General features: G+C 31.9%; 1 protein-coding gene across 15 annotated transcripts in view; it reads left to right on the forward strand.

The window, feature by feature from the left end:
* Positions 5909 to 15221, forward strand: part of LOC107647347 (flowering locus K homology domain-like) — a 16911-nt gene continuing 7598 nt past the window's right edge. Inside the window, exons 1-7 of one of the 15 annotated variants that reach the window (XR_002349252.1) lie at positions 5909 to 6269; positions 6567 to 8549; positions 8769 to 8861; positions 9006 to 9137; positions 9526 to 9743; positions 9898 to 10181; positions 10282 to 10574. Coding sequence is in view for 2 of the 15 variants with exons in the window: in XM_021104823.1 (XP_020960482.1) it covers positions 9728 to 9743; positions 9898 to 10181; positions 10282 to 10416 (435 nt within the window). In the remaining 13 variants the exon portion in view is untranslated. The other 14 variants (XR_002349245.1, XR_002349249.1, XR_002349246.1 and 11 more) reach the window with 14 other exon arrangements.

The raw sequence follows: 15221 nt of genomic DNA on the forward strand, positions 1-15221 counted from the left end.
AAGGTGTATTGCCAAGGCCATGTGTATGCTTGAGTACCCTTTATCTTTTGTGGAACATGTTGGAATAAAGGAAGTATATGCATCAATGCAACCAACCTTTAAGGTGCCTAGCCAAAACACAATCAAGAAGGACATTTTTAAAATGTATGAGTTAGAGAAGCTTAACATGACTAAGCTAATGGATGGAAACGATAGTCGAGTAGCAGTTACAATCGACATGTGGACTTCCAACCAAGAAAAAGGATACATAGTTGTCACGGCACACTACATTGATAGTTCATGAATTTTGCAAATGCGCGTATTAAGGTAATCTTCTAAATTATACTTCTAGTAATTGATATGACTTTTAATATTTTTTTACTTGAAATTAATTTATCTTTTAGATAATATTTGAAATATTTTTTTGAATGATTTTCAGTTTTACTTATGTTCCTGCTCCTCATACGAGTGAAGTGCTCTAGAATGCATTAATGAAAGTTTTGTTAGAGTGGAACATAGATAGAAAATTGTCAACTATCACGTTAGATAATTGCTTTGCTAATGATGCTATGGTTGATGAGTTGTTGGGGTGCTTAGATTCAAAATATTTGTTGTTGGGGGTTCCATGTTGCACATACATTGTTGTGCTCATATCTTGAACCTAATTGTGAAAGATGGTCTAAATTTGGTTAAGAAAAGTGTGAAAAAAATTCGTGGTAGTGTGGTGTATTGGACTTCAACTCCTAAAGGACATGAAACCTTTGTGAGTTGGTGTAGTAAGTCAAATGTTCAATTTACAAAAAAATTAGCTCTTGATTGTCCAACTAGATGGAACTCCACTTATGTGATGTTAGAGACTGCATGATTGTATCGAAATATGTTTCTTCGATTAAGACTGAAGGATCCTAATTACAAAAGTTTGCCAAGCAATGAGGAGTAGGACCTTGCTAAAGAAATTTGTGGTAAATTAAAGTTGTTTTATGATGTGACACAATTATTTTCTGGTACTCAAGTTCCCACAGCCAGCATTTATTTTAACAGAGTATGTGATATAAATGTTTGCCTTAAAAAAGTAGTCTGCTTCTCCAAATCCACTAATTTGTAATATGGCATGTAGTGTGAGGGTAAAATTTATTGGGAAGAAATTCTGGCATGATGGGTGTTGCTGTCATTCTAGATCCTAGGTATAAGCTTGCTAGACTTGAGTATAAATTCTCAATGTTATGTCAAAATCAAGATGAGTGCTCAAGTAAGATTGAGAGGATCAAACATATATGCTATGACTTGCTTCATGAGTACCAACAGAATCTGTCTAATTCAAGTAATGCATTTGAAGATTCTACACAAGAGCTACAGATGAATGTAGAGCAAGATGATGATACTGCTTACCAGTTGTATATTAGACAAAAGAAGAGAGAAAATGGTTCATTTGTTAAGACTGAATTTGATCATTACATAGAGAAAGATGTTCATCTTTGAGTGCTAACTTTGATATTTTAGCTTGGAGGAAAGTGAATGGGGCTAAATTTCCAACACTTCAAAGAATTGCAAGAGATATATTTGCTATCCCTATGTCTACTGTTGCTTCTGAGTCTTCTTTTAACACAAGTGGTCGAGTAATTGCTCCTCATCATGGTAGTCTTCATGAAGATACTGTGGAAGCTCTTATGTGTAATCAAAACTGATTGTGGGCAGCATATCGTCAAAGAGGTTATTTATGATTTAACTTTTCTATTTGTTTATGGTAATGTTAAATTTATATATAGATTGATTAATAAATAAATTTATTTTCTTTGATTTTTAGGTAGAAAACCTGATTATCAAACTGCAAATGATCATGGTGATAATGATACTGTATCTGAAATCATAGACTAGTAATGGTATTGTTGCAACAAATGAAATGCTCATGGAGACATGAAATTAAATAATTTTATTTATGTTTATGTTATTTACTTAGACAAAGACTTTTATGTGTAATTAAATATTTGATGATTATATTATGTGTGAGATACTTGTGTTATTTGTGGGATAATTTGTGTTGTTTGAATGTTTGAATTGAATTTTTTTAATTTCTATACTTGTTAGATTACATAATAATAATGTTTCTTTTTGTCAACCCGCGGATAGGGTCGAATACCCGCGGGTAGAGTGCGGGTAGGATTAAGGTTGGGTATTTCTCAACTCGCGGGTAGGGTAGAGTTGAGTGTTGGTTAGTTAAAAACTCAACTCGTGGGTAAGATTAAGGTTAGGTCAAACCCTATCCTATCCTACCCATTGCCACCCTTATCCATGACCCTTAATGTCAGCAATACTAGTAGAGTTTGCCTCCTTAATAGCTCTATCCCTTGCTCTTTTCAAAATATCAGGATAGTGGTCATGCATTGTCTTATTCCAAATAGTTCTTGCCATAGCCTTATCATAATTTGATGCAAATTCATGTTTTTCCTAAATTTAAAGAGTGAAAGACTTAGCAACTACTCAATCTAATTATTTGTAAAAATCGCATTAAAGCAACATTATAATCACTAACCAGAAAAATTTTAAACAACTCATTCTTCATGTTTGAACAATCCTGCCATCTTGGCGCTGGAGAAGGCATCCTACTTAACAAATCTTTCGTGATGTCATGAGTTACCGTATGATATGCAAATCTCCTCTTACATTAAAAAAATACATAATTATGAAAAATAGTTTAACACACAACAACATAGATCATCAAAGTAATAATAAATTCTAGGCTTAGCTATACTATTCATAACTTTAAAATAATTCATGAAAATAACATAGATCAAAAGAATATAAAGCTCCCAAGAGTGCAAGACTAAAGAAGCAACCATTGTCATCTTCATACAAGCAATCCCAACAAGAATTTCATATGCCTAACAACAAATAGAATTGGTCATATGGCAGATTTAATCTCCTTTTTACTCGAAATTTTTTATCTAATCTCCTTCTAAACACACTTTAAATTATTGCTAGTTTAAATTTTAATGAACTAAAATGGAGCTAAATTAAATTTTAAAAAATTTTTTAACACACAACAACATAGATCATCAAAGCAACAACAAATTCTAGGCTTAGCTATACTACTCATAACTTTAAAATAATTCATGAAAATAACATAGATCATAAGAATATAAAGCTCTCAAGAGTGCAAGACTAAAGTAGCTTTAATCTTCATGCAAGCAATCCCAATAAGAATTTCATATACCCAACAACAAATAGAATTGGTTATATGACAGATTTGATATCTTTTCTACTCTGAACTTTTTATCTAATCTCTTTCTAAACACACTTTAAATTATTGCTACTTTAAATTTTAATGAACTAAAATAGAGCTAAAGTAAATTTTATTTTCCCATACTTATATATATATATATGTAATAACAGTCGAGATCAAACTTTCTCTCCATAAATTTTTTCCAAAAGTCAGTAATTGCAAATTGTAAATTATTGTGTTCTTGTCAAAATAGCTTTATCCTAAATAAAATGAGGCCTAAAATCTATTGATCTTACAAATGCGAACCAATCATACAAATACATACAATTAGTAGAATAATACACTATTATAATTTAATTTTCATATATTATTATATTTCTTTTAAAAAATACAGCATATGCATTACTAACAAGAATAATGAATGACATAATGTATACCAAAATCTAAAAATGCATGGCATAGCAGATTTGGGTTATAAATGAAAAATCAAAGAGTCTTAACATTTTGCTCTATGCACAAACATCAAAACATGCTCAAAATTTGATTTAGTATCCATCCGGAAAAAATCAAATCCATGAATTCTACCTTTGTGATAATTTCAACATGATAAGGTGTGGAATAAATATATATAAAAGTCACATCGTAATCAGGAGTAAATCTAGTAATAAACTAATTAATTAAAGGCCATGCACTTAGTGATACCTTTCTTTTTTTTTTTAAATTTTAAGTAGAAAGCATGTGGATATAGCAAAGTTAAAATAATATTGTTATAACCACTTATGGGTTAATGCCTTTCTCTACGGTTATTACTAGTTTTCTGTTACTCCTAATTTCAGTATGCATAGTTGATTGTCCAACATTATGTAGCTCATTATCTTCTGCGTCTAAAACAGATGCGTCAGACGAATTAACACCTAAAATGAATAAGAGACAATTTTAAATTAGATGTGTAGTCACTCGTAAATATGTAAACACTTAGTAGTTGAAGTAATTCATCCCACCTAATTGTGGTGACGGTTGTGATAAAGATTGTGGGGATGGTTGTGATGCTGATCCAACATTCAATTGTGTAAGATGAGGTTCATCATTATTATCGCTCTGTTAACCTAAACATAAAAAAACACAAAAAAAAAGATAAGATAAAACCACTTCCTAGTCTAATATTAAATAAATCACAATGAAGACATATAACTCAAATGTATAGTACAACTAGATACCTAACTCGTATACCGATGGTTGAGAAGAATCAATATCAATAGTTTGCTCACCTAAAGTCAATAAAATAGGCATACATCATATTTTCTAAATCAAGAGTTGATAATGGTAAAATAAATTCAATGGCAAATGTATACCTGGCATACGCAAGAAAAACTGAGATTGATCGATACGAGTGTTTCGTATTATTCGTCCACCTCTACTTTTTGGTGCCATGAATATCTGTCAAATAAAAAATAAATAAATAAAAGTGTTATTAAAATATTTAAAATACAACCAATTAAAATATTTAGAAGTGATAGTTACCAATAAAAAAGAAGAATAAAATATTATTGCAAAATTTAGATCACAAAATTTGAATTAGCATATTTTCAGAATTATAAACATGTTGTATTAATTGCCTATTTTTTGGCCTTAATAAAATAATTTATCTGTTCGAGTTATTACCTACATTTGTTCACATGACACTTGTGATTCCCGTTCTGCTTTTAAGCCAATTACCTCATTAGAATTTGGCATTCATCTTTTAAATAATAAACATGATTTCTGGCACCTAATACTATATGTATTGACACAGTCCTCATTGAAACCTAAATGAATGTATGTCTAAACACATATATTTTTTTTACTAAAAAAAATAGCTTTATTAGGAAATGAAAGTTAAGAAAAATACTTGCACGCCATATAATAAGTATGTACCAAAATAACGAATTGAAAATTAAATTGTAACAATATACACTACTAATTAATTTGTGATATGCAGATTTTTTTAATCATTGATGCCTAATTGTAGCATAATTAACAAGAACAGAAGAATATTTCTAGCAACAATAATACAGATTATTGATTTTTTAAGGAAAAATTCACAGAGAATTGTAACATAAATATAAATACATGTTTATAATCTTCTAATTTAAATAGTGGAAGAATTCATAAAAAATTGTATATTTTCTTGAAAAAGGAACAACTCAATACACCAAGCTTGCAAGGATTTGAACCATTTATTTGGTTAGAAAGTAGCATGTTTAATATTGGAAAAAAAAAAATCTTAAACCATGTCTTAGATACAAATGCATAAAGAGTTGCAAGTCACTAATTAGCTAAGGCAACCAAACATTATTCAAAGCATTATTAATCAGCTAAGGCAAGAAGCACTACACCAAATTAGTCATATAGCTACACTAAATTTGTGACCCTAATTCTAAGGGTCTCCATTAGTTAACATTGTGACACTTATAATATAATTTTTTTGACCGTCAGTAATGAAATTTATATCTCTCTTCACTTTTCCTTTTACTTTTCATTTCTTCCAAAACCTTGTTTGCTTCCGTTTGAGATGAGATGAGATGAGATGAGAAACAGAGAAAGTAACACCATTACCTTCACCGTCGTAGTTCACATTCGCCGTTCACCGTCGCAGTGTGTTTGCCGTTCACCGTCGCTGCGTCGCAGTTCGCATTCGCTGTTCACTGTTGCGGTTTGCGCTTGCCTTGTTCTTCTACTATATTTTTCCTTACAATTTCTTTGTTGTTGCTGCAATTTACTGTTATGATTATATCCTTATGTTCATACTTGCGATTGTTTCTTTGAATTCTCTTATATCATTTTAATTTTACCTGCACTCAACATGTTCGATGAAATGCTTCAACCAGATTTCTTTGAATGCTCTATTTGTTATTTCTTCTCTTGATTCCTTTGATGTTTTTGTGCCTTGATGGCATCATGAACTGGTTGATGTTCTTCTTGAATTATGTAGGTGATGGTGATAGCTGAAGCCGGAAATGAGCGAGCTGAGTTTGCAGTTGACGGGTTTCTAAGCACAGTTGATAGGTTGCAAGCTGAACAACATAAACAGGTACTTTATTGATGGTTTTATATTTTATTGTAGGGTTATGCACATGTTGTTTTGTATCCTTATTATGCATGTATTCAATATTGGTCCGTTTGTGTGTAATTATGCTGAACGCTGATAAAGCATGTCAGCCTGAACTAAATCTTTTTCATATACATATCTTTCGTGGCATTCAGTTAATAAGGTTATGAATTCTCACAGTGAATAATACAAAATATTTTGCTAAATTAGGCTCTGTTTTCACCAAAGTTGCCTTTCTTCATGATCAAGGCTTAAAGTTAAAAGCCATTGTCATCTTAGGTACTTTTCATCGGATCCCTTCAAAATACTAATGATGGGATGGAAGGCACTAATAGAATTATAGTCTTTAAGTTCCTGATAAAATGGAATTCTGTAAAACAAGACTTGCTAATATTGTGAAGAGTCCGAAAAAATTAGGTTCCAAGGATCCAAGGTATGTTCTCATAATATCTTGTATTATCTTGTGAGTTATTGATTTCAAGAAACAAATTCATCAACAATCTTCAATCTCTTGCTTCAAATTTTGAGCCATGCATTATTTTTAATAAATAGCCTTCAGTTGAACTCATGGTGTTGAAGCATTAATCTTGATTAGCTAGTACCAATAGCTATTTAGACTTCAATAATATGCTTAAATAGACATAAATTTAATTCCTAAATACATATACGATTTTAACCCTGACTTTAAAGAGTTCTTTTTTGCAGAAAATTTAAGTCCTATAACCTGGTCCATGCAAAATTCAATAGAATGAACAATTTAGCCACTAAGAGAATTTAACTCTTTCTTTTGTTTTTCATTCTTTGTTTAAAAGAACTATTAATGAAAAAAAATTAATTTTATTGGCTAATTTTTAAATAAATATTTATTTTAGAATCAAATCCAAATATATGTAGAATAGAAAAAGTATTCCTAAAGGTGTTGTCTATGTTATGATTGATGAGTGTAAAGTCCACTAAATTAAGCAAATTAAAGTCTTGAATGAAGGTGTCTGAATTTGAAGTTTACAGCAAGAGACACTCGTTACTAATCTATGGTCAAGTGAAGTCAACACTCAACAGTTGCACACCTTATTATCAATTCCCAATTTATTTGTTTGCTTAACATGATCGAGACATGATTTCTACATTTGATACAGTCTTGCTAGATAAATTGTTTCAATTGTAGATATCCCTCCTCCTCTACCTTTGCCAACTTAGCTCTAAAAGTTATTTCTTCACTTTTCTACTGGAGAAGACTACTCTTATGTACAGTTAAGTTTTTCTTTTGCAATCTCACAGTTTTCCAAATTAATTATAATAAAATGAACTGCCAAGTGAGCCGAAATAATGCACATTAGGGCAGAACAACTTGAAAGGTAGCTCAGACTTTATTTTCAATTATTGTTCTAGTTAATAGTGATGATAGATATCTATCACTGCTTCTGTAAGTTATATATCAAGATTGCAACAGTGAATTATTATTGTAAGGTTCTTGGAGCATGCTTTTCTTTTCTTGCTCTTCTTAACTAATGAATTTCCAACATGGTTTAATTTCATCTTCATTAGCTTTTGCCCTCAATTTTCAAGCAATTGAGAAAGTACAGCTTAACTATGTTGAAATCACCCAAACTGAAAGAGTGACAAGTAATCAAGTATATGCTTGAAATGTGTCTTGTTTTCTGCTATGTATCTATGTATGTTAATTGATGCTTAAGATAGATATATAAAAGTGTGAAATGGTAGTAGTAGTAGCTTTGTTTTCGAGCCCCGAGGAAAGTTTAGCTTATTTCACGTGGACAAGAAAGTTACTGAAGCCATCAACAGTATCCTAACATATATATATTCATCAGATGTGAAATTCTTTCTTTTCTACTACTAGCTATATAGCTAATAGCTTTCTTTTCTAATCAATTGAGAAGCAATGTAGGTTGGCCAATTAATATATTTACAAGGATTGAAAGGGAAGGCCATAAATCAATACAGAAACCTTTTTTGTGGAGGCTCGTGGCAAGGGCTTTGTCAAAAAGGATCTTAATAGCCAAAGGAACTTGTTTCGAGATATTTTAGAATTTTTTCAGATATTTAAATTTCACTTTATTTATTAGTTAATATTACTATGATAACCAAAATCATTCATCATCTTGTAAATCTAGTATTTAAGTGTTGATCTTACTTTGTTAGAGGTATTTTTCAACGAGGAAGAACCACTGAAGCTGAAGCAAAATTTGAGAAGCTCTTGAGAAGAATAAATGTGAAATCTGAAAAGGTTGACCTGTCAAAGAGGTATTATTATTTGGTCTTCATTAATTATTACTATTTAGTGGAGTGGAAGCCGGAGACTAAGTTAAACTTTAAATCTATTCAATATAACCAAAAAACTTGTAACGTTAAATTGTTCTAAGGACTTGCTACAAAATTGTATTCAAAGGAGTTGATTAAAAATGATCAAAGTATAAATTGATCAAAGTATCGTTAAGCCTTTATTATTGATTTGCTTCATAGAGCTCAGAACTAGTTATCTGCTGTTGGTGCTTGGAAAAACAGTAAGAAAGAAACTCTAGTTCTCTGTCAAAAGTTGAACTACTGGACAAAGAGGTGAGATCTCTAATACATGTTTGCTTCAAACCATTGTATTATTCTAGTTCTCTTTTCTTTCCCAAGTTTTTAACTATTGAAGTCACAAGTTTTCAACAAGATCATTCTGTTCAACAAGATAATCTGACTCGGCAGACACATTAGGTGCTGGGCCCTCAATTATCACTAGGCTTCTAGTTGCAGATACTCAAGCAGGAAGTCTGATTGGGAAGCAGGGTTCCACCATAAAATCCATTCAAGATGGCTCTGGTTGCATTATACGTGTTCTTGGATCAGGTTTGTTCCCGTCTATTTTCAATTATATTAGGATACCTTGCTTCCCATCTATTTTCTATTATATTAGGATACCTTGCTTATATTTGGAAACCAGTACACTTTACTTTTTCAGAATTATTTATCAAGTGGTCTTTTAGTTGATTTTATATGGCATATTCTCCCAATTTACATTGATCCCCCCCTTTTTTTTCCCTTTCCCTGCTGCATTAGTGATCAGACTGCTGTAATATAGTTGTTTAGAGAGTTCATTAATTTCTTGTTAGAAATGGCAATTATATGTTACCTTCACTTGATGAAAAAATATGCAAGAACTATTTATGATATTTAATCTTAAAAGGTTTTGGTTACTGAGTTTTAATTTTCTTGAATAATGTACTATTTAAAACAGAAAACCTGCCTATGTTTGCTTTGAGATACGATAGTGTTGTTGAAGTACAAGGTGAACCTACCAGAGTTCATAAGGCAGTTGAAATTATTACAGTTCATTTGCGTAAGTTCTTGGTTGACCGCGGCATAGTTGGATTATTTGAAACAAAGGCAAGTCCTTTTACCTCCCCCTCATTTTCTTTCCATGAAGCTAAAAGGTGCGAATGCAAAGACCAAAAGGTAGCTATGAAGTTTCTTTTACAATTTTACAATGTCTTGGACCTTTTCTAAATGTATATTGTTTGTGATACAACAATTTTATATGTTGTTTCGAAGTTACACATGCACCAACCATCTTTGCTAACAATTCTGTTGTCTTTTTTTTCACTGTCAGATGCAAATGCCAAATGTTTGAGTCAACTACAATGCACCCCCACGCCAACCTTGGGTTCCTCCTCCTCAAGGGTTTCCAGCTCCTGGTGGCGGTGGCCTACTTTTGCACCCCCTAGTAAGCAATATATGCCACCATTAATTCCCTATGATAATTATTACCCAACAGCCGACCTGCCTCCTATGGACAAACAATTCCATCAGGCTGCACTATCTGCATATGGCAGGGATCCTTTCGCTGGAATTCATCCACCAAGTGCACAACCACAACAATCTGATGCAACTAAGGTGTCTTCTTTTGCCTAAGTTGAGAATTTTTGTGGAGAGTGATATTCATTTGATGACTCATCGTATCTTGATTTTATGTAATTTCGTTTCTATTGCATAGGTTACGCAGCACATGCAAATTCCTCTATCATATGCAGATGCTATTATTGGAGCATCAGGTGCAAATATCAGTTACATTCGTCGTGCTAGTGGAGCAAGTGTTACGGTTAGGAGAGAAGGGGTGTGCCAGGCTTGATGACTGTTGAAATAAGTGGGACTACATCAGAGATACAGGCAGCCCAACATTGTTGTTATTTTTGTAAAACTTGTGGGATTGGATTTTTGATTTGTTGAAATATAATGTTATTTTTGGAGAATTCAACTTTTGATAATAGAAATCTTTGATGTTTGAGAGATTATAACAGTTTAAAACAGTCACTAAATACAGGAAAAAACTGTCGCAGGAATAAGTAACTTAGTAACGGTTTTAAATCGAAAAGCTGTCACTAAAAATATTGTGACAGTTTAAATAGTCATTAAATATGCTTAAAACTGTCATAAGAACTAGTAACTTAGTGACTAAAACTGTCATAAGAACTAGTAACTTAGTGACGGTTTCAAATCGTTGCCGAATATTGTGACGGTTTAAAATAGTCATAAAATATAAGAAAAAACTGTCACAGGATTTAGTAATTTAACGACAGTTTTAAAACGTTGCAAAATACAGTATAAAAAGCATCTTTACAAGTGTTACAACTTAGTGACGGTTTTATATTTTAAAAACCGTCACAAACAATTTAGCGACACTCCTTACCAACAGTGGTCCAAAACCGTCACTATGTCAGCTGGCGACCCTCAAATCTGTGACGCTTTTTTAACCGTCGCAAAACCATTTAGTGACAGTTTTAACTGTCACCAAGCATTAAAAAAAATCGTCGCCAAAATGCTGTTTTGTTGTAGTGAAGGTAGTCTTGCATGTGATGTGAATTTAGGTTGTGTTTGGTTAATGGGTGGAAGAAAATAAGACATAGACACAAATAGCCATATTCATAATAATATACAATTTTTTTGGTTGGTTCGGTAAATAATACACAACACAATACACAAATCACAATTATATTAAAATGTTAATATTATTCTTCTCTTTCTATCATCAACACTATATCACAGTAACATTGCATCCACTGCCCCCACTTCAATTTGTTACTTTTCTTTTGAGATTGGCGCAGTTACTACCAATATTTTCAACAACTTAAATATAGAAGCAACAAACTTAGATATAGATTATTATAAAAAATAAAAATAAACAATAAAATTCATAGCAGCAGCAAAATCTAATTCAACAAAAATGCGATAATTTAAGAAAACTTTAGATGCAAGTACCATCACAATTATATTAAATTAACGACAAGAACAAGCATGGGAAGAGATTAAGATAACTTGCGATTTGTGGAAAGAAGCAGCGGACCCCCTTCAGCGGTGTCATGGATCGGACCTCCTTCAGCAGCGCCGTTGATTGGACCTCCTTCAGCGGATCTCATTCTTTAAACAAACAGCACCAAAAGTATAGCAATCCTTCCTTCTCGACGACCAGCAATCCTTGTTTTTCTTTCTTTTTCTAAGGTGGCTAAATGAAAGAAGGGGAGATAGTGGGGTTTTTAATTTTTTATTTGAAGTATCGCAAACTGCAAAGGGAGATGCGCACGTTTTTTGTTTTTGGCTTTTAGCACTTTTTTTAAATTAGGCAAATTATCAACTTAACTAGTTCAAGAACAGAAAACCACCAGGGCTGGAACAACAAGAACTGAAAAAGCAACTCACTAATTAAAACAAAAACCAATTAAAATAATAACTGAAAAGTTAATACAATAAGGAAGAAGGAAAACAAAACATCTTAGTTTTCACATGTTCTGAAAATCAACAGAGGATGGAAAGGGAGTTGAAGCTTTCATACTCGATGGAAATAGCTGAACGGAGGGATGCACAGCGGCGGATGAGAGGCTGAACAACGGCAAAAATGGCGGCTGAGTGGAGGCTCGAACACGCGATGGAACGGAGGCGCTGAGGTAGCGCGCACCGCGATAGAGCAGACGCAACGACGGTGGTGGCTAGGCAGATTGAAGAACGGCGACGAGATGGGGGTTGCATCTTCTTGTCCGCTGCATTTGAAGCAAACAACATTCTGGTCTTCTAGAGTTTTGACCTTTTGAGAGTGAGGTCACCGAGCTAAGGGTAAGGAAAATTTGGGTGTTTTGGTTTTTCTTTCTTTCTTTTTTAAAATTGCTAAAACGACACCGTGTAACATTTTTTTTAAATCATCAGCCGAGATCCGGTTCGGTCAACCAGTTGTTTTCGGCTAGGTTTTTTTTTTGAAATATAGATGAATATAATTTAAATTCAATCCAACAAAAATAAACCTATCGTGTTATTACTTGCATGGTTAACTATGTTTATATATTTGATCTTTGAAAAATATAACTTATAAAGTTTTTAAATTAAAGAATTAACAATTTAAAATTTTAAATACATCCAAGAATATGCAAAATAATACAAATAAACATATACTAGTATTATTATATATTCCGGATACATTGGTCCCAATACTAAATTGAATCCAATTATAAATTCAGAATCCAAATTAAATTGAAGTCAGAATTACATCAACGTTCAACAAATTAAATAAATAATTTGTCTTGTGGTTGTTGCACTTTGTGATTGTTCCTGTTCTATCTTCAATATACAACAAAAATAAATTACCATTCAACAAAATTAACTCAGACAAATTAACTCATCAAAAAATTTTACACCAATAATTTAATTCAATCATTATTTCCTTGTTCTTTCTTAGAGAAATGGCATTGTTTGAGCATACACCCAAACTGGAATTTTTGAAGAAAAAAATGGTCGGTTATGAGGTTTCACTGATTACTTATTGGTTCAACTGGTTCTCAGACCGATTTTTTTTATGACAGTCTTTCTGTCTTAACCGAACTGACTAAGTGATCAGTTTCCAATTAATCCTATCAAATCGGCTGATTTGGTTCGATTTTCAAAATATTGTATATAACATTTAGGGTAGTGTATACTAAATTGGTTCCCTACATTTGGGTCTAATTCTGTTTTGGTCCCTAAGGTTTAAAGTGTCTTATTTAAATCCAACAAAGTTTGATTTACAAAAATACTAACAAGAGATTCAACTTATTTTTTAATTTTTTTTAATTATTTCTGTCAAATTTTTATAATTATATTTTTTATTATTATGTTTTTTACTAACTTTTTTGAATAAAAAAATAAGAATAAATATTACTTTTTAGAATTTATTCTAATTTATTATCGAATAAAATATAAGAACATTAATTTTTGTGTCTTTGTCTTTTGTGTCTTCTTATTACCTAAGTGTTGAAATCTAAATTTTGCCTTCTGCATGCAACAATCTATTGGCTAATAGTAAACGTGGAACTCCGATTCGCGACGAATTAATCCTTGACCTGCATGTGAGGTGAAGGGAAACTTTGAGAAATCAAAAACGATAAAGGTATGTATATAATTAATGGACGACAACTTTAAAATGTTGTTTGGCTTTTTATTCTAATAATGGTTTTACTTTAATCTGTAACAGTCCAGACCACCCACTAGCACGATATTGTCCGCTTTGGCACACAAGGCCTCACAGTTTTGCCTTTGACGATAGGGATGATAGCCGAAGCCCCCCACACTCACTCGTCAAAACGCGTCATGCTAGGGAGAGGTATCCACACCCTTATAAGGCATGCTTCGTTCCCCTCCCCAACCGATGTGGGACCTTACAATCCACCCCCCTAAGGGAGTCCAGCGCCCTCGCTAGCACATCGAGAGCATCTGTAACAGCCCAGACCACCCGCTAGCACGATATTGTCCGCTTTGGCACACAAGGCCTCACGGTTTTGCCTTTGACGATAGGGATGATAGCCGAAACCCCCACACTCACTCGTCAAAACGCGTCATGCTAGGGAGAGGTATCCACACCCTTATAAGGCATGCTTCGTTCCCCTCTCTAACCGATGTGGGACCTTACATAATCCAAATTAAATTATATTCCATTTTTCAAAAGCAATAACTAATTTATTGAAAAATCTATATAAAAATAAAATCATGTATAATGAATTTATAAGTATAATATATTTAGTTCAATAAGAATACTTTAGGATAAAAGACTTATATAAACCAAACTAATACCAATATTACATAAATCACCGAAATCAAATAATGTTAAATGAATGTCTCAAATCATACTTCTATATAAATCGAATTAAATTAATTCGAATTATACAATATAGTAGTAAATCAAAACGCATGGATTCGAATTATATGAGAACATTGTTTGAAGTATAAATCGAATTGGTTAAATTCGAATTATAAACTACAGTACTAAATCGAATCAATGTGCTTCGAATTAGTATGAACAATATAAATCAAATCAGTTTGATTCGATTTACTACTTGTAACAGATTATTGACATTTACTACTTTTAAGTTAATGTTTATATTAACTTTAAAATATAAATGCCAATAAAGAAGTTTGGATTCAAATAAAATATAAAAAAAATCCAAACGAATAAGAATTGAAATCCAACTTTTGTATTTTAGTTCAAATTTCAGAAAATATACATTTTTATAAACTTATGAATTTAAAACGGTACATTAAACAATTTCTAAAAATTATTAAAAAATATCATTTGACTTATTAGCATCTAAAAAATCATAACTGGGACTTTTGATATTGAAAAAGTTAATATAAAATATAGACCTCCAAGGTGGCATAGGAGTTAAGACTTGAATTTTTTTCAGAGTCAGATGTAACAGATAGTTATACATTATAAAATGACCAACTATATTTATACAATATGTAATTTGACCAACTATATTTATACTGTATTTTAATTATTTCTCAAATTACATATTGTATAAATATAGTTAGTCATTTTATAATTTACAACTATCTGTTACTTCTGACTCTGAAAAAAATTGAAGTTTTAACTCCTATGCCACCTTAGAGGGTTATACTTTATATTAACTTATTCAA

This window comes from Arachis ipaensis, chromosome B06 (genome assembly GCF_000816755.2).
Source record: "Arachis ipaensis cultivar K30076 chromosome B06, Araip1.1, whole genome shotgun sequence".
NCBI classification, from domain to species: Eukaryota; Viridiplantae; Streptophyta; class Magnoliopsida; order Fabales; family Fabaceae; genus Arachis; species Arachis ipaensis.